General features: G+C 42.7%; 1 protein-coding gene across 1 annotated transcript in view; it reads right to left on the reverse strand.

The window, feature by feature from the left end:
• The window catches only part of LOC306928214 (glutamate receptor 3-like), a gene marked incomplete at its 5' end in the record, with an annotated part of 131,760 nt that extends 112,075 nt beyond the window's left edge, over window positions 1–19,685 (reverse strand). The window contains 2 exons of the mRNA XM_079508151.1: window positions 19,032–19,190; window positions 19,598–19,685. Coding sequence (XP_079364277.1) covers window positions 19,032–19,190; window positions 19,598–19,685 — 247 coding nt within the window. The remainder of the gene's footprint in view (window positions 1–19,031; window positions 19,191–19,597) is intronic.

A 19,685-nucleotide genomic window follows, 5' to 3' on the forward strand; every position in this document is an offset into this window, starting at 1 on the left:
ATGAGAGTCATTTAGGAACTTCCAGGAGAGGCGTGGGAACGTGTGACGTAGCGGTAACGCTTAAATGAGCAGATCGCCACAATTGTCACCGAATGCTATAGTGTGACTATTTTCATGTCAGACCCCTGAACAGTGTTTTTGCCAAGTTTGGTGCGGATTGTAGCACCGGCGCGCATGTGGCACCCAGGGGACCCTGGTGGAGCCCCATGGGGACCACATGTGATGCTTGGTGTCTCTATTCTGATGGCACGCACGGCATGCCCCTGAACAGTGTTTGTGCCGAGTTGAGTGGCTGCTCTCTGTGGCAATGCTCTGGCGGTGCCCTTCACTTCCCCTTGGACTAGATGCAACTGCTCTGCTAATCAACTAGAAATAATGGGGGAATCAGTGCATTGGCCACAGCTCCTAATGGACAAATACCCTGAAACACAACTGTGCTGTGCAAGTGTTCTTTATTTATTTATTTCGTCCATTTGGCATCTAGGGCTGTGTTACTATAGTGCTACACTATAAACGGTGAATAGATCTACAACAAGCCTTATCTATTGCCATATGTGGGCTGATGATGGCACTGAGCTTTGGCTATATAACCACTCAGTGCATTAGACAATATTTTCGTCTAATGCAGTATTTTATAGTATTTTTTATTGTATTTTATTTGTACATAATAAATTGTTTTACAACGCAAAATGGGGACATGTCCGGACGGAGCTTGGCTCCGGTTTTCCTTGCTCATCGTTAATGGCAGCAGTAATTGAGGTACAAGTTGGTGAACCCAGTACACCCAGGGGCCCCTACACTCTGCCCATCTGGCTGACATCCATATAGACTGTGTGTCACACTGCTTCACTGTACCTCATCACGTGTTCAGTGATGCGTGCATTCTAAAGGATTGACAGCCAATGAACCGTGAGGTAATATTTAGGAAACCTTTGACTATATACTGTAACCAACAAGAGAAAAGATGACTCTGTGATCTCATGATTTGGGGTTTCAACGCTGCAACAGCAAAGCCTGTTCCACTTCACTCAGAAGTGGAACAGCCAGTTCATTCACAAATCCACATACCGGTAACTATAAATTCAACCTTCTTTGGCTCCATATCAGCCTATCACATTGATTCATTCGTGGCTTTCCACATTGCTCTCTCTCTCTCTCTCTCATGTTTAGCCCATTGACTGTTACTCATCATGGTATACTTGACTCTGGCAACAAAGTATATTGTGGTTTGGTTTACTTGATTTTCAAGGAAACCATTAGATTCCATTTATTTCAACATGAAAATCAACTTATAAATGCCATAAAGTCCACATAGATGGAATTGTTTTGCCATAAATGCAAAACAATTGTCAAATCATTATGTGCAATATACCGGTACTGCGAATAGACAATGACATGCACATTATTGACAATGGTATGGTCCTTTAATTGTTGTGTGTGTTGGAAGGGCACATGCAAATCTGGTGCAATGATGACACCTACACTGTGTCTCGACAAGATAAGAAATGGAATTGAAGAATTGTATCTGCTTGCTATAATCAGGGATAGACGACGGTCCATGGGCACACATTGTCAAGAATCTACTGCTATTACAATATTCAACATCATATGGCTTGATTAATGTCATGTTCAAGACCTAAAACATTTGATACATTTTAAATTAAATGTATCAAACTTTCCACTTCACGGTGTCTCTTTTGAGGGGGCTTGAGAGACAGGGAATTTAAAAAATGTCACAGCAGATGAATTACCATTCGCTGGAGATATCCTGTCCCAGATTTACGTACATGGCACGGCCATGATTGTTTCCCCCAATAAATATCTCATGTTATCCAGATGGGGTCATAATAAAAGATTCTGCATGGTTCTCCCTAACCAATTATATGCTCAGAATTGGCAACAGCACAGCAGCTTTGGTTTGTCATGGTTAAATAGGCAGCCTGTTATCCTACTGGACAAATAAAATCATACAACACTGGTAAACAACACCTGTCTGCACATGGAATGTAATTGTGACACAGGTTTATTTTACTGTATGTGAGAGTCACCACCCTGGGCCGTTACGCTACAGTGCAGTACTGTATGTGCACCTTTTTCAGAGCTAACCCATGCTTACACGCATGAAAACAAGCCCTTTACTTCACCTCCTCCCTTTGTTTTAACATATACAAAATGTATTAGGCTATATTATAGCCTGATACATGGTCAAATATTTTGGGAAGATTGATGAAAAAACTAATATTGTCATAGAAATGAAGGCGTATATAGCCATAGACAGCACACTTCCTCAGCATCGACAACGCTGAGGAAGGCCTATCATGTGAAAAGCACATGTATTGTATGCTGGCTACTTCTTAATTGCTATTACATTATTGAGCCCTGCACCAAAAGACTTTCATCTAATCTGGATTCCTCTAATTGTCCACAATATATCGGAAATACAGTAGATCATGAAAGCATTTATTACATGGTCCAAAATATATTTTCAAATACTGTATTATGTTTTTAGGCAATTTTGTATAATACCTTTTTGGTATGGCTTTATCTTAAGCATCTAACATCATTCTCACACGTCCCGATCTAATTAACACCTTCTGCATCAGACGTGCCTTTGTGAGAGACACCGGTAGCATAGACAGTACCCTCCCTCCCTCTCTCTCTCTCTCACTTCTCTCTCTCACTTCTCTCTCTCTCTGCTCTTGACACCTCGTTAAACTTAATGGGTGGATGCAGCGGTCCCAGCAGCCCTGACACTCAATTGTGTTTCTCTAGAAAACATGGAGATGTTGAGATCAGAGTGCTAATCCCATACAGGCATCTGGTTATGGGGGAAGAACCTGCATGTATACTGCACACTGTGCACCATGTCGCCAGTCTACAAAGTGAACTCTCTGAAGCTCTACTGCTGAAGGCAATGGAGTGAAGGAAATCACAACCAACACACACACAAACACACACGCACACACACACACACACACACACACACACACACACACACACACACACACACACACACCACCCAACCTGGTAGCAGCTGTTCCTAAAAGAACATGCACACACCTGCATATTATGCTAATGTTCGAATCTTCATATGCCTGCCATCACGCATGCTATCTGTATGTCTTTGTTTGATTTAACCGGATTCTATCCCCTCTGCTCTCACTTCACCTCAATCCTCGCTCTTCTCCCAGAAATAGATAATTTCACCCACTTCTTTACACCTGTAAACCAGTCATGTGACAAATAAAGCTGAAGCTTCTGAGCCTGAATCTGTCCTTAAATGTAACACCACAGGCAAGTCAGAAAATCTATCATTATTCATGTGACTGAGAACCGTATAAGAAGTCAAGAAGTACTGTCAGAAGGGTCTGGACTGGAGGGAGACTTCTGGGTAATACAGAGGTGAACAACACGTTGCACGGAGAACTTATAAATACATGATGGAGGAACGGAAAGCAGTCTCTGAGACTCAGAGCTACGAATGCAGAGGGAGTGTGCAATATCATTGTGTTTGTGCTATGGTTTGTTGTGCACTGTGAGGACAGTGGCATATCCCTAACAGATAATCTGCTTATGTGTGCACTGTTACCTACTGGGGAGGTTGTTTTTCTATAGCTGTGTTAAAAACCTAGTTCTCTGAGCTACTCTGGAGGCAATCTGAAACCCATCGGCAAATAAAGGAAAAACAGTGCCCTCTTTTGACGGAGTCAACTAACAGTCCGTCTCCAGACTACTCTGGAGGTAATGAGAGCAGTAAACCTTAAGTTGAACTCACTAAAGTGGCCATGTAGGTGGAGAGGAAAGGCCGGTGTTCACCGGGGTAAGTGTCGAGGCTGATCGCAGAAACATGTCTGAGGGTCTGATATGATGTTGAGTGAAAGAGGAGGACTGAGTACATGAGACACAAATAGCAGCTTTTCCGTGCAGAAGACAGGATCAATTTACCATCATTTTCATAGAGGGTGGTTTGAACAGATGTCATCTTTGTAAGTTCATGGGTGGGTTTATCTTAACCATCATATCTTTGTAAGTTCATGGGTGGGTTTATCTTAACCATCATATCTTTGTAAGTTCATGGGTGGGTTTATCTTTGTAAGTTCATGGGTGGGTTTATCTTTGTAAGTTCATGGGTGGGTTTATCTTTGTAAGTTCATGGGTGGGTTTATCTTTGTAAGTTCATGGGTGGGTTTATCTTAACCATCATATCAGTTCATGGGTGGGTTTATCTTAACCATCATATCAGTTCATGGGTGGGTTTATCTTAACCATCATATCGAATTTGATAGCAAATGTTCTGCATACAGTATAGCAGTGGTTCCCAAAGTGGGGTCCGGGGACCCCCAGGGGTACTTGAGGTCTGGGGACCCCCAGGGGTACTTGAGGTCTGGGGACCCCCAGGGGTACTTGAGGTCTGGGGACCCCCAGGGGTACTTGAGGTATGGGGACCCCCAGGGGTACTTGAGGTCTGGGGACCCCCAGGGGTACTTGAGGCAAGTTGAGGGAGTTCCAGGGGGGACCCAGCTAAATGATAATTTGGAACCAAAAGGACCCTTATGGGTCTGTAACTCAGAGAGCGTACAAATGGAACCAAATGGACCCTAACGGGTCAATTTGGTTCCATTTGTACACTCTCAGAGTTAAATTAGCATTGATTTTACAATATAAATTGGGGGTCCCAGAGATATAAATGTTATTCAATGGGGGTCCGTAGACTAATGCTCGTCAAACTGGGGGTCCTTGAAATTAAACAGGTTGAGAATCACTGCTAGAGCCATACAAATCTTCTCTTATGGGGGTCCCTGGCATGGCTTTTCAAATGGGGGTCCACGGGCTAATTAGTGTCAATTTGGGGGTCCTTGACATGAAAAAGTTTGGGAACCACTGCAGTATAGAACAGTTTTAGCTAATACAATAGGCCCAGATATAGGGGTACAGTAACAGCACGGACATGCAGGGCATGTTCCACCGCATGTCCGACCGTGGTTTCTGCATGTCGGTCCGTCGGTGCGTGTGTGCAGATATAGTTCTTTCTCTTGCATTGTTTGGTTTTTCAGACACTTTGAAGCTCTTGCTATATTGTATTTAATTTCACATACATCACACAACTACTTTTCTCCAGGTGGGTACTGTTATAAGCAGCAGCATGGCCTCTAGGGGGCATATGGCCAAACTGTGGAGTTACATAGACCAGACCACCAGCCTACTCCAGAAGAACTTAAAGTGGGGAGCATGCCGCTCTGGTTATGCAATAACCAGCGGGGCAGTTTTACCCTGGGCGACAGAGCTTTTTATAAGGCAGCCCCTGCCCTTTGGAACTCTCTCCCCTCGTAGAATCACAAGATGCCAACATTGGACTCTTTCAAGTGAAGAGACATTTGTTTACTCAGGCTTTGGGCAATTCGTTTGTTTGTTTATTTTTAAGCGGCCCCTGCTATAAACAGCTTTTGTCCCCGTGCAGACGTCTCAAGATTTGCCATTGACGGTAAGAGAATTCCTCTAAATGTTGTCCTCGCCCGTCTCAGGTTTTTTGCCATTGACGATGAACGGAGAAATGATGTCAGACGTCAAACATTAAACGCATTGACATTGAAGGGAAAATGTATGTCATATGTAAACGAGCAAATCTGCTAACCAATCACAGGCAACAGACATTCTGATTGGCCAGTATGAGATGATGCATGGTGATGTACGATGATAAGAGCGCCCCTCACTTCACACGGGTGTGATTTTTATATTATTACTCACTGTACCCGTCTATCTGTGTCCCTTTTGTGCCCATGTATGGAGTTCCTTGCCAGACATGCTCAATTATGGAGTCCAGGTCTGTCTAGTCATATATGACTTCATATTAATGATAAGCCTAGTAGCCAAAAAGTGAACACGGACATGTTGAGTACACCAAGGTTTTATGTTAGAAATGTTGAGTATGGGTCCCCAGCATGTAGAAACTGCCGGATGCTAACTTGCATATGTTGAGCAATTTTCATAATTGGCATAATATGTGACCATACCATTAACAACCTATAGAAGGCAAAATATTCAAAATTTCATCATGCTTTATCTAGCATGTTATGTGTCGAACTAGGGGGTTTTCATGATGCTGAATCCATTCCAAGCATTAGTTTTGCAAAAAAAAAACACTCATTGGGCTTAAAACGTCCATGCCCCCTCAATTTGTGATGACGGCATTGGCTGTTTTTAGCCCAATGAGTGTTTTTTTTACAAAACTAATGCTTGGAATGGATTCAGCATCATGAAAACCCCCAAGTTTGACATGTCACATGCTACATAAAGCATTTTTAATATTTTGCCTTCTATAGGTTGTAATTGGTATGGTCACATATTATGCCAATTATGAAAATTGCTCAACATATACAAGTTAGCATCCGGCAGTTTCTACATGCTGGGGACCCATACTAAACATTTCTAAAATAAAACCTTGGTGTACTCAACCGTCCGGGTTCACAATGGGGCTCTATGGGCTGGCTACTAGACTATTATGGGGATTTGCGGATTTATAAATATTTCTTTGGACAACCGGTGCTGCATCACACCCATGAATTGCTGCTGGTCAACCATACAGTACCACGAGACCCCAATAAACTTACCTATAGTGAGACAATCTGCAGCTGAAAAATATATACTGTATAAATAAACTCTGCGTTGTTAAGCAAGCATAGGTTATTTCTGGATGGTTGCTGAACTACATGTCTGTTGGGATGTTCCATTACACTCACAGTTGAGCAAATATGGAGAAAGCAGCACACGGAATGCATTATTCACACTGAAGTTTGAAGTGGCCATTTCTCCTCAGGTATTCATGGTTACATATGAAATGTACAGTAAGAAACATATAGGTTCCTCCATCAACTCAACTCAGTTAATCACACTTAAATGGTGGGGCCGGTTATTTAAAATCATCCCCTGCTAAATTGGATTGTCCCTAATCTGAGAACCACTTGTTGTATTGCAGCCCACACACGCTGTACTAAAACAACATCGTAGGAGGAAAGCAGCCGCAGTGAAAGACAGACAGGGCCAGTAGACTCTTATATGGAGATTTCACCAGGGCTGTGCAGAAAGAAGCGCTGGTAAATTCCACCTACACATGCTTTGCATGCTGCAGGAACAAGAGCCCCAGACCATTTTAACAAGAAGCAGGGGAATAGAGCATGCTCCGTGCATACAGTCATGTTTCTTCAGATATTAAAGGTATATTCAGTGATTTGACTTAATTCAAATATCACTTATTTTTTATTTTTTTCTGGATAATCCTCCCTACTATAGAGTGTGCTGACCATATAAGGAGTTCCTCCCTGTCCCCAGTGAGCCCCTGGGGTCAAAAAACCCTAGTTTCAGTTTTGGTGGCAGGTGGCAAAGCCTTCATCCAATCAGGATGAGAGGGGCCTTCCTCCAATCATGATCGAGTGGGGGCGGGCCTTGGTGCACATGCTGTTGGCCTGTTGCACTTCCCCCCACTGTAGAGCGTGCATGTGCACATTTTGTTACCGGGGCGGACTGGGTGGTTTTCCAAATCACCCAAATCACTGAATGCTCCTTTAAATAAGTGACTTTTGATGCTCTACAGCAGAAACGTCACGGTGAAGGTGATCATACTGTGTACTGTAACCAACAAAATAAAAAGATTATAATGTGTTGCTTTTGAGGAAAGCGAAAGATTCAATCATTTGCCATGCAAAATAGTAGCAGCGGCCTAGGGCCGTGGCTCAGCGGTCCAGGCACCTCGGCTGGTAATCCAGTCTGGCAGTGTGCCGTGGGTTCGACTCCTGATCCCGACGGCCTTTACTGCATGTCACCCCCCCCCCATCTCTCTCCACATTTCCTGTCAGCCTACTGTCTGTCCCTCCATAAAAAATATAAAATAAAGGCGAAAGCCACCAAAAAAAAAGAAAAACAAATAGTAGCAGCATGAAGTCATGATGGTGACATTTAGTGTACTTGCTTGAGTTGCATATTACAGCCTTGAAATACGCTTATGACATGACATCATCACAGAACAGTAATCCTTACATTCATCATACATTCCATTATTGTGTCATGTGAAGTACCATTGTGCACATTTTATATGAAGTACATGCAAGCACATATTTACGGTATGTACAGGGTAAGCGGTTATATAAAAATCACACCCGTGTGAACTGAGTGGTGCAACTACACATACACGTCACATACTAACCATAGCAACCATGCTCGTTTTTTTGGTTGCTAACCATGGCAACCATGCTCGTTTTTTTGGTACGAACAAACACGGGTACACGAGTACAAAGCCAGTTGTTGGAGTGGTTTGCACCACTCAAAAATATTGTAAAATTACATATAGATATCATATCACCTTTATGTATAATAATACAATTCACAATACAATTATGAAGTGAACTTAAGTATGAAGCGCATATGCAAGTCTTGAAACTTCAAATTTTTCAGTACACCACTGGTATGGTTGACCTGCTTATTATTAGTAGTTCTATGTAGTTCATAGTTTGTCCTCAATAATGTTTAGGACACATTTAGTGAATCGTAGCAGCTTACAGAGGCAGTGCTGCTTTGTGGGGCACATGACTAAGAGTGTTGTGTAAGACAGGGATATTGTGCCTCACTGCCATCACTGTGGCTTGTCAGTAATGATCACTCTCGCTCCGACATGTAAGCACTTTCTGATGCAGTATTATGAGGGCACGGCACATCCCACTATCTAACCAACACAACTGAAGCAGTTCTGCCATTTCACAGCATCATTATCCACAGCACTGCTGCCTGGACAGCCTGCGAAAGGTGTGGATGGGTTGAGCGAGAATAACAACATCTTCTGACATAATAGTTGACACATACTGCACTGCACATACATGTGGCTATTTTTGACTGAGCATCAGACGTCTGTGGTTAATTCAAGTGATTTCTAATGCCTCTTCTTTAATTGGTGTTTTAGCTAGAAACAGGATTTTCTCCCCAAAATATTCTAAGTCATTCGTGTGGTCTTGTGAATGTGACATGGACCGACAGCCTCAGCAACTAAATCCCTAAAAGCAAACATCCTATTTGGAAAATTATAATGTAACACTAACACAAGTCACACTGTAAACATCAGGCCACGCTATGCCTTAAACTAAAGAACAGTGGCTATTTCAGTCTGTCTTCAAGTGGGCCAAAGACCCCCACACCACTTACTCTTCCACACAAGCAGTGAGAATCCAATCCTGCTTTCTTGAAAGCTTCCTTAATTTGATTCTATGTTCAGACTGACTACATTCAGAACAGAGTACGTAGTGCAAGCAGGTTTAAAGCCAGCGGGTCTGAGGATGGGTTTTATATTATCTTTGTACGGAAAAGACACTGTGCATGAATGTGCATCGTGTAAGCGTCCAGACATCTTATCATCTTGTGATTACTTATTGGACATTACTAGTAGTGCCCTAGCCCTAAGCGTATCCCATTATCTCCCTGTGTGTATCTTTTGTGTATCTTTTGTACCACATCTTGGAGCTTCATCTATCTATAAATGCACCAAGTCTCTGTCTGTATGTATGTCTGTGTGTGTGTGTGTAATCCACGTAACTCGAGAACCGTTCGCCCCACCGACTTCAAATTCAACACACGCGTTCCACACCACAGCAGGGGGTGCAGTGCCCGGTGTCGAGTCGGCCGGACCCACGGTTGTCCAGAACCGCCCCAAAAAGGACTCTGCCCGGGCTCTGGACCAGGCCCCTGCCCATCGTCCATAAATAGAGCTGGCCTGTTCTGACCTCACAACACTCCATATTTGGGCATAAAAGGGAGACAGACAAAATATCTGGGTGGGGCATGCATTTCCAACCTGCATCGTTCCAAGTAGGCCAGCGCTCAACGGGCACCGTTGTAGAGGCCTCACAGGCACCGTTCTAGTTGTGTTATTAATGTTCTGACCATGGTAATACATTAATTATCAAGGTTGATCAAAGTCTTGCCTGGAAGAAAGAAGCTTCTGGCCCTGTGAAACCCCTACTTGACTGGAGAGGTGAAAGTCAAATATCAACCACTGTACAACAAGCAATCGTGGAAAGGCCCACAGTTGAACCCTGAGGCGGCTTAATCCATTGAGACCTGGAACGCATCCATGTCACGTTAGCGTTTAACCACATTAACCATTAACCCATTTTGGGGCGGGAACCCCTTTTGGTGTTTTAAACATTGTTATAATTTAGCTATTGAAAAATAGCAGATCTACAAGCTCATAGCGCGCCACCGAGTGGCGCGCTATGAACTTGTAGGTCTGCTATTTTTGAAAAATCGTTAAAATGTGCCTCAAATCTTTCCGAAAATTGTCATGATTTAGAAAACTTTTTTTTTTTTAATTTCGACGTCAGGCATGAATGGGTTAACAGCAGTGGTACAATTTCATAAGCCGTCACACACTGAGCATGGATGTCTCTGTTCCAACCAACCGACAGTTAATCAGTGGGGCTGGAAGTGTGCAGTGCTCTCTCCAGTGTGGTATTAAAGTAATACTGGAGCTTTACTGACTGTGCCTCAAGAGAAATTGGGAACTAGCTTGAGAAGGGAATAAAATTGTTCTAAATGAAATTTGATCAAGGGGACATCTATTTCTGTGATGAGCAATGTTATTGTTAGCTCCGTAAAATACAGTCTAAGATAAGGAGGTCGGTAAGGAAAATGCATAATGTGTTTTTGGAGAATGCCTGCAACGCTCTGTGATCTGAGGCATCTCTGTTACACTGTCGGCGATACTCCTACGTTGCACAGTGCAGTGTTATGATGTGACCAGAACACATTTGCAAATTATTCGAAAATCCACTTTCAAGTTATCCAACATGTAATGGGTAGATGTTTTTCAACACTTAGCCTAATGCACATCTGAATTCCTAAATGAATTATGTTCATAACCACAGGTCTACCGGAAAGAAAAAAAAAACGCTTAATGGATTTTTGTACAAGCTGTGAAATTGCCAATACAATCTTATTCATTTCCCATTACCTGTCCTCACTTCAATTTGAAACTTTTAATAGAACAACGCTTCAGCTTAATTCCACACTGACTAGATTAATAGTCCAGTCAACGGCTGTGCTGGAGCCTTTTTCTCCACCCACACTCTCTCCTGTTTTGACCCCAGCCTTAATGGACGACATTGCATGACCTTCTCATTTCTGCATCTATGCGCACAAAGCCTCCTAGCCTGGGGCAAGGTGTCTCACATCAACGTACGTACAGAAGTTCCAGTTGAGTCACAGATCTGTGACATACTGTAGTGAACAACACATCAGCCGTCTTTGACCAATGCAGGGAAGGAGTACAACAGTATGGTCTACAATAAATGGTAAATGGCAAATGGTGCATTTATATAGCGCCTTTATCCAAGGCGCTTTACAGAGATTGTGCATTACATTCACCCATTCACACACACATTCATACACCGATGGCAGCGGAAACCATGCAAGGCACCAACTAGCACATCAGGAGCAATTAGGGGTTCAGTGTCTTGCTCAAGGACACTTCGACAGTAACTCTGGGGGAGCCCGGGTTTGAACTGGCAACCTTGCGGTTACCATCCAGGCACTCTACCCCTGAGCCACCGCCGCCAATAGCCTAACCATTCTATTATGAACGAATATAATACAATGACTGTTCAAGCCAGTGCAATCTCTATTTGATATTTTGTTGCCATTTGTAATGTAAAGCTCACTGTATTGTAGTGTAGTTACGGTATGAAAAGCTCTACAAGTATACATTTGCATTTAGAGAGGTAGATGGTTTTGTCCATAGTCCATACTCAAACAAACAGGAACTGCACATGCACTTCACTACTGGACTGAGGCCTTCCGACATTGACCCATGCTGTCAATATCACAGTCAATGCCATCAGGGATCTGCAACAATCATTACATAGTGACCCAATCAGAGGAGAGTATGTGGTGTCCTCCTTTACTCTGCTCACAATCCATACTGGCTACGCTAGACAGAAATGAAAAAGTTGGTTCTATACATTATGACTCGGTCTTTTAAATGATTGATACATGCTCTGCTTTCTCTTGTTTAAGGGAAAAAAGAGTAAAAATGGTTTAATGAAAGGTGACCATCCTCTGCTCAGTAGGACCACTGTCAAAACTGGATGTTCCAATCCATAGAATGAGACATGCAGAACGTACAGTTAAATAGCAACATGTTATAGATCATTTAGTGTAGGGCATTATGGACTGTGGACCATTGAGCTTTTTCAAATGTAAATAATGCATCTAGCTTAGATGGGATAGCTTAGATAGATGTCTGGCCAAGATAAACTCTCCTGACTTAGCAAGAAATAAAATACCACAACAAAGGATGCAATTTCTTATCCTTCAGCAAAACATTAGTTCCAAAGACCTTCTGATCTTTGTGATACTCCCTAGTTTGATTGATTGAAATATTTATTAACAGTTTGCAGAATTACAGTACATTTCAAGCACAAACTCAATACAAAGACTGTTAACTGTGAGTGGACGACCCAATTAAGCATTACACTTGTTTACAAGAGGGTCCACCATGTTCAATTCATCAAAACATTTAGAGATGTACAAATAGACTTCTATATAGTCAAAGAACAGAACAGGAATTCATCATAGAGGTAAAAAGGGAAAAGAGACATATAGGTGCCAAGGGAGTCAAGGGATTTGCATGTCTTAATGACTGTTGGTAGGGCGTTCCACATTTTGGTGGCATAGGAGCGAAAATAATTTAGTCCCTTGTTTGTGCCGAATCTGGGTTGTACATGGTTCGTTGCACTCCCTCTGGTGTAGTCCCTATACATCCACATGTTCAAGTCTTCAGGATTGTTAGACAATGAAATTACTTTTCCTAATTAATTTGTGACATTGATCCTACAGTATATGACTACTGGTGATTTTCTAAATCTGTGTTAAAATTTAATTCTTCTTCTTCTTTCGGCTTTTCCCTTCAGGGGTCGCCACAGCGAATCATCTGCCTCCATCTCACCCTGTCCTCTGCCTCCTCTTCTCTCACACCAACTAACTTCATGTCCTCTTCACAACATCCAGAAATCTTCTCTTTGGTCTTCTGGCAGTTCCAACCTCAACATCCTTCTACCGATATAATCACTATCCCTCCTCTGCACGTGTCCAAAGCATCTCAGTCTGGAAAAAACATCTGAAATGCACTGACCCTCTGATGTACTTGTTCCAGCTCTGCTTCCTGTTTTTTCCTCAGCTCATACAACATAGCTGGTCTCACCACCGTCTTGTACCCCTTCCCTTTCATTCTTGCTGATACTTTCCTATCACACATCAACATTCAACACCTGACACTTTTCTCCACCCATTCTAACCTGCTTGCACTTGTTTCATCACCTCTTTTCCACACTCTCCATTGCTCTGAAATGTTGACCCGAAGTACTTAAAAGTCCTCCACCTTCTTCACGTCTACTCCCTGTACCTTCCACTTGGGTTCCTCTTATTCACACACATGTAATTCGGTCTTGCTGCAGCTAACCTTCATTCTTCTCCTTTCCAGGGCATATCTCCACCTCTCTAGATTGTCCTCTACCTGCTCACTGCTCTCACTACAGGTCACAATGTCATCTGAAAACATCATGGTCCATGGGGATTCCTGTCTAACCTCATCTGTCAGCTTGTCCATCACCACGACGGCGAACAAGAAGGGGCTCAGTGCTGATCCTTGATGCAGACTCACTTCAACTCCTCTGTCACAGCACCCATAGCACAACCTCACCATTGTCTTACAACTTCCATACATATCCTGCACCACTCTAACATACTTCTCTGTCACTCCAGACTTCCTCATACAATACCACAGTTCCTCTCAGGGCACCCCATCATATGCTTTCTTCAGATCTACAAAGACAATGCAGCTCCCTCTGAACTTCTCATCATCCTCAAAGCAAATATTGCATCTGTAGTACTCTTCCTTGGCATGAAACCATACTGCTGCTCAGAAATGCCCTTAGTCTAGCTTCCACTACTACTCTGTCCCATAACTTGACTCTGCTCATCAACTATATTCCTCTGTAGTTTCCACAACTCTGCACGTCACCCTTGTTCTTAAACATCGCCACCAGCACCCTTCTCCTCCATTCCTCAACCTCTCATTCTCTAAGATCCTGTTGAACAACCTAGTCAAACATTCGACTGCCACCTCTCCTAGACATTTCCAAACCTCTACGGGTATATGATCAGGACCAACTGATGACATGAACTCTATGTTCAGTTTTTAAATGTTTTTCTTATTCTATTTATCTTTTTTATGGACTCCTGTAGTTTTTTTAGGACTTATTTATATTCAGAGTATTGTCTTGCACTTGATATATTTATTATTGTATGAGCCTGTGCTGTCTCTTAACTAGGAGAAATGTAATTTCCGCTGCTGCAGTTGGAAAGAATGACAAATAAAGCAATCTTGAATCTTGAAGTGAGACTTCAAGGCAAGCAACACAACTGCTTTTCCGCACTTCATTCTCTTCAATACCTTCCTCACTTCGTCCTCACTAAATCTTTGGAAGTTCCTGGTTCACCACGGTTACCTCATCTACTCTTTGTTCCCTCTCATTTGCGTTACGTAAAATGTAATAACTTTTCAAATAAAAATCACACCCGTGTGAAGTGAGAGGCGCTCCTCATCATCGTACATAATCATACATCAGCTCATTCCGGGTAATCAGAATTTGCGTCCTCACCTTCGTCTTCAATGTTTGTGTTATGCAATGTTTGTGCACACACTCAAACATTTAATGTTTGTGTTAGGACAAGGTCTGTGTTATCTCACTCTCTCATCACACACACACACACACACACACACACACACACACACACACACACACACACACACACACACACACACACACACACACACACACACACACACACACACACACACACACACACACACACACACACACACACACACACCAAAAGCTGGACGTAGGAGCGGAGGGGTTATCGCCCCTCAAAAAGATAATAGCTCAGTGTTCCCTCTAGCTGGTGGTTTAAATTGCAGCAGGTAGCACTCTAAGGAATTAACTTATGACAAGTATGGTCTTTTGCAAATATGATTGCACTATACCCGTGGCGACTTGTAATCTGGCACATGGGAAGGACGCCAATTATGATCCTAAAGAAGCGTTTTCTTGAGCTAATGTAGATTAAAGGTAGAACTCAAATGCCGAGATTGAAAGTACTTCCTATAATCATCTCATAAGTGCAATGCTAGATGTGCAAACTTGAGTATTTTGGGGAGGTGTTTAAGAAAGACAAGAACACAATTGTTTCTAAACTAAGCTATGACAGCAATGGCATTTGATGCATTACATCACCGTAAAGACGTCATAGATGTGCGTGTGTGTGTGTGCGCGCGTGTGCGTGTGAGAGTGCATGTGTGTGTGCGCGAGTGTGTGTAAAGCCCAAACCACAACAAAGGGTCGGGAGGGGACAAAACTGTTTTAAAGGTCAACCACACCAATGCAATCTTAAAACACGTTTTGTCCCGACGTGACCCTTTGGTGTGATTTGGGGTTTAGAGGGGCTTGGACTTGGGTTACTGCTTTAGTCCTGATTTGGCTTTAACTATCTTCACTCTCTCAGCAACTACTGACAAACACCCTTGAGCAAGTAGTGAGTCCTGGCAGAGCTGGTAGAATGATGCAAAATAACCTCTTCAGACAATGTTTATAATAAGGCTTACAACAAGGCTGAAGACCCCGGAGGGATAGATCATTTTCCGCTGTAGCGCCCAAACTGTGGAATGATCTTATAGAGCATCTCCAAACCATGGTTGGTTTAAATCACGTTTGAAAACCCACTTGTAGGCTACTCCTTGGCTTTGTCACAGTCACAGACTTTGCCTGTCTTGTCTAGGTCTTGTATTACTCTGTTATGTTCGTGTTCTGTTCATGTCTCATGCAGCTGTAACTCATGTATAATCAGTCATCATGTGTATATTAGTCGTGTTCCCCAGTGAGTCCCCCTGTGAGTCCTTGTCGAGTCATTGTTTGGTGTCATTGTTTGGTGTCACATCATGTTAATGTTGTATCTTGTTAGTTTGTGATTGTGACGTTTTCTCTGTTATTTTGTATTAAATAAATCACACCTGTGTGAAGTGAGGGGCGCTCTTACATCATACATCATCATGACATAAAATAGACACTATGCCTATTTGCTCAGACACTATGACGTAAAATTCTCCATTCATTGTCAATGGGAATTTAATGTTTATCCATCCATCCATCTTCAACTGCTTATCCGTCGTCGGGTCGCGGGGGCAACAGCTCCACCATTGTGTTCCAGACTTCCCTCTCCAGAGCAACATTAGAGACTTCCTCCTGGGGGATTCGAGACGTTCCAAGGCCAGAGAGTCGATGTGTTTCCTCCAACTGCGCCTTGGTCTGCCCGGGATCTCCTCCCAGTGGGACGTGCCTCAAGGACCTCCCTAGGGAGACGCCCGAGAGGCATCCTAACCAGATGCCCGAAAGCCGAAACCACCTAAGCTGGCTCCTTTCCAGGCGAAGAAGCAGCGACTCACCCTATCTCTAAGGGAGATGCCAGCCACCCGTCGAAGAAAACTCATTTCGGCCGCTTGTATTCGCGACCATATTCTTTCGGTCATGACCCACACTTCATGACCATAGGTGAGAGTAGGAACAAAGATTGCTCGGTAGACAGAGAGCTTTGCCTTCTGGCTCAACTCTCTTTTCCTCACAACAGTGCGGAACAGCGACTGCCATACCGCCTGTGCCGCTCCGATTTAATGTTTATGTAGGACAAAAATCACACCCGTGTGAAGTGAGGGGCGCTAATATATTAAAGTCTAACTCATGTTGATTAGGTGATGTAACGGTGATGTAAAACAAACGGTGCCAACACAAACATTAAATGCCATTAACAATAAAGAGACAATATGACGTAATGAGGGACAATTGTCAATGGCATTTTTAAAACAAACATTGAACTAAAAACAAACATTAAACCAGTATATAGGAGGGGCTAGCACCCCTCAAAAATCATCCAATCTTGGGTTTTGAACTCTACCTGCCTTGCTGTCCTACATGTGGGTCCTCACCACACCACCGGATCGTGTTTCAGACTGAGAGTTGCTGTTTCCACTAGGCAATGTGTCTATACTTTACTCTGTTTCCACTAGGCAATGTGTCTATACTTTGCACCCAGAATGTGTTTTCTTCCCCCTGTTTATTGTGTATTGTTTTTCTCATATAGTATTTTAGTATTTTCTTTGGTTACAGAGTGTATACAGCACTTTGGTTCAATGCTGTTGTTTTAAATGTGCTTTATAAATAAAGTGAATTGTATTGGATTGATAACAATTAATAATATACTAATTATGTTCACTGACATGGTTAAAATATATTAGCTTCTGGGAGACAACTAGGCCAATATGCATCATTAAGCTACAACCTATAACATACCTCAAATCTTCATTACAAATGAAGAAAAATGTGAAGTGAGTAGTGACAAATATACAATATGTTGCTCAGTCTACAATCTAGATCACTCTTGAATTTTATTGCAACTTAAAAGTAAAGAACCACGATGGGAAATGGGAATAGGCAACAGCTAAAAGATAGCCTCTGTTCATACTGCATTATCATTTGAACTGTAGCCTGCCTGGGAAGCATTCCTTATCGGGTTTATTATCCGGTCTTGAGCGGATGGCAATGTTGTAGTCCCTGATTGGTCATCAAGCAGGAAACCACGAGCCGGAATCAGAAGTACCCAAAAAACATTCTGCAATCATAATTTTAGGTAACCTGACTCCGCCAGATGGTGGCAGTAGTGAGTTCCTCCTCCTGCCTCCATCTGGACTCTCTCGGGCAGAGAGGATGTACCCCGAAAGCAGCGGATTATTTCGGGTAGTTCTTATTCCGGTTGTGGTTTCCTGCCCGATGACTACAAATTAGTGACTACAACATGACGTCAATTACCTTCCGCTCCAGTCCGGTTCACACGGCGATTTAGTAAACACAGACCAGGTTTTCCTCCAAGGTGGAAAGCCCATGGTAACACGAGGTTAACTGTAGCCTACTATGAAGAAGCTAAACCTAAACCTTAATTAGTAAACACAATTTATTTGTTGTAGCCTGTACACATTCACTCTCTGGCTGTGGAGCAATGTATGTTTGTCACTACAGTACGTTCAGCAGTTCCATATACCATAATAGCATCGTTCTCCCAACCCTGAATCACTCACGTTAACATGCCCTTGAGCAAAGCAATAAAACTCCCTCCTCTTGCTTGATGACCATCCGTGGGACACTCATTCAAGGAGGGAAATTACCATCAGCCATCAACTAAATTATAGTAAATGATGGTGCTTGATATACAGTATGCAGCCATTTGTAAAGTGTTCTGTCTTCATGGTATCATTTTTTGAGTGGTGCAAACCACTCCAACAACAGCTTTGTCTGTACCCGTGTATGTACCCGTGTACCTGTACGTGGTACCCCACGAATGAGCATGGTTGCTATGGTTAATGTGTGACGTCACTGCACCACTCAGTTCACACGGGTGTGATTTTTTATTCAACAACCTGCATGCACTCTGAGAGGAATGTTTTGCATTCCCAAACCATCCACAGGTGCAGTGTGTGTGTGTGTGTGTGTGTGTGTGTGTGTGTGTGTGTGTGTGTGTGGGGAGGGAGGGAGGGGGAGAGAGAGAGAGAGAGAGAGAGAGAGAGAGAGAGAGAGAGAGAGAGCACTACAGTGTTTTTTGCTACACAGGAACTGTCCATGGTACTCCATTTTTGCTATATTAAACAGGAACTATCCAAGGAATCATCTCCTTCCCCTGGTCCCCGGTTTAATCAATTTCCACACAACCATCACAATAGGCTTAGTTTATAAATAAATAAAGAACTTCATCTAAATTATAGAAAGTGTGGGTAGGTTATAGCTGCATGCTCTATTGCTGCAAATACAGTTTGGGGCAACAAGATTTTACATGTTGATTAAATATATACAGGCTATACAAATGTATAAAATGGCAAGTGTCGTGATACTCACAAGCATGTGTGACAGAAAAACTGTTTGAGGACTCAAGGTTGTCGACATTGTAATTGAGATGGAAGGGTTTCTCCGTCACATTCTGGTTTGTGTTATATAGTTGGACAGCAAACCTGAAGGCGCTGTGCTCCTGCACGGTAGAGCGCATGAAGAGTCCACCTGTGCATGGAAGAATACATGATTGTCATTATTGTCAAATGAATTGCTTAAGATATAAATAACAACCTGTCCTTTTCAACGCATGACACATTAGCCTATACGTATCGTGCGAGTGAAGACAATCCTATTATAGCTAACTGCCCCACTGCAGAGAGGCTGGAAAACTTCTGGTCGCAATACATAATATTGTTTTTGATTATTTGAACTTCAGGGAAATTTCCACCCAACCTAACAAAGGAGCGCAGATCAGCTAACCGTTCAGTGTAAGTAAACTTATGACAAAGAAGTAGGCTATTATGCAAATAAACAATCAGTGCGACATAAATCCGACACTTACAAACATACCCGCGTTTTAGACTATAATAAAAAATATATATATGTAAGTCAGGGAGGGAGAGTTAACTCACCAATGTTGATCTGATTTGGAAACCCCGCAAACGATATCCCAGAAAAATATAATAAGAAAAGGACGGTCGCTCTTGCGCGATACCACAT

This window comes from Electrona antarctica, assembly GCF_951216825.1.
Source record: "Electrona antarctica genome assembly, chromosome: 8".
Taxonomy (NCBI): Eukaryota; Metazoa; Chordata; class Actinopteri; order Myctophiformes; family Myctophidae; genus Electrona; species Electrona antarctica.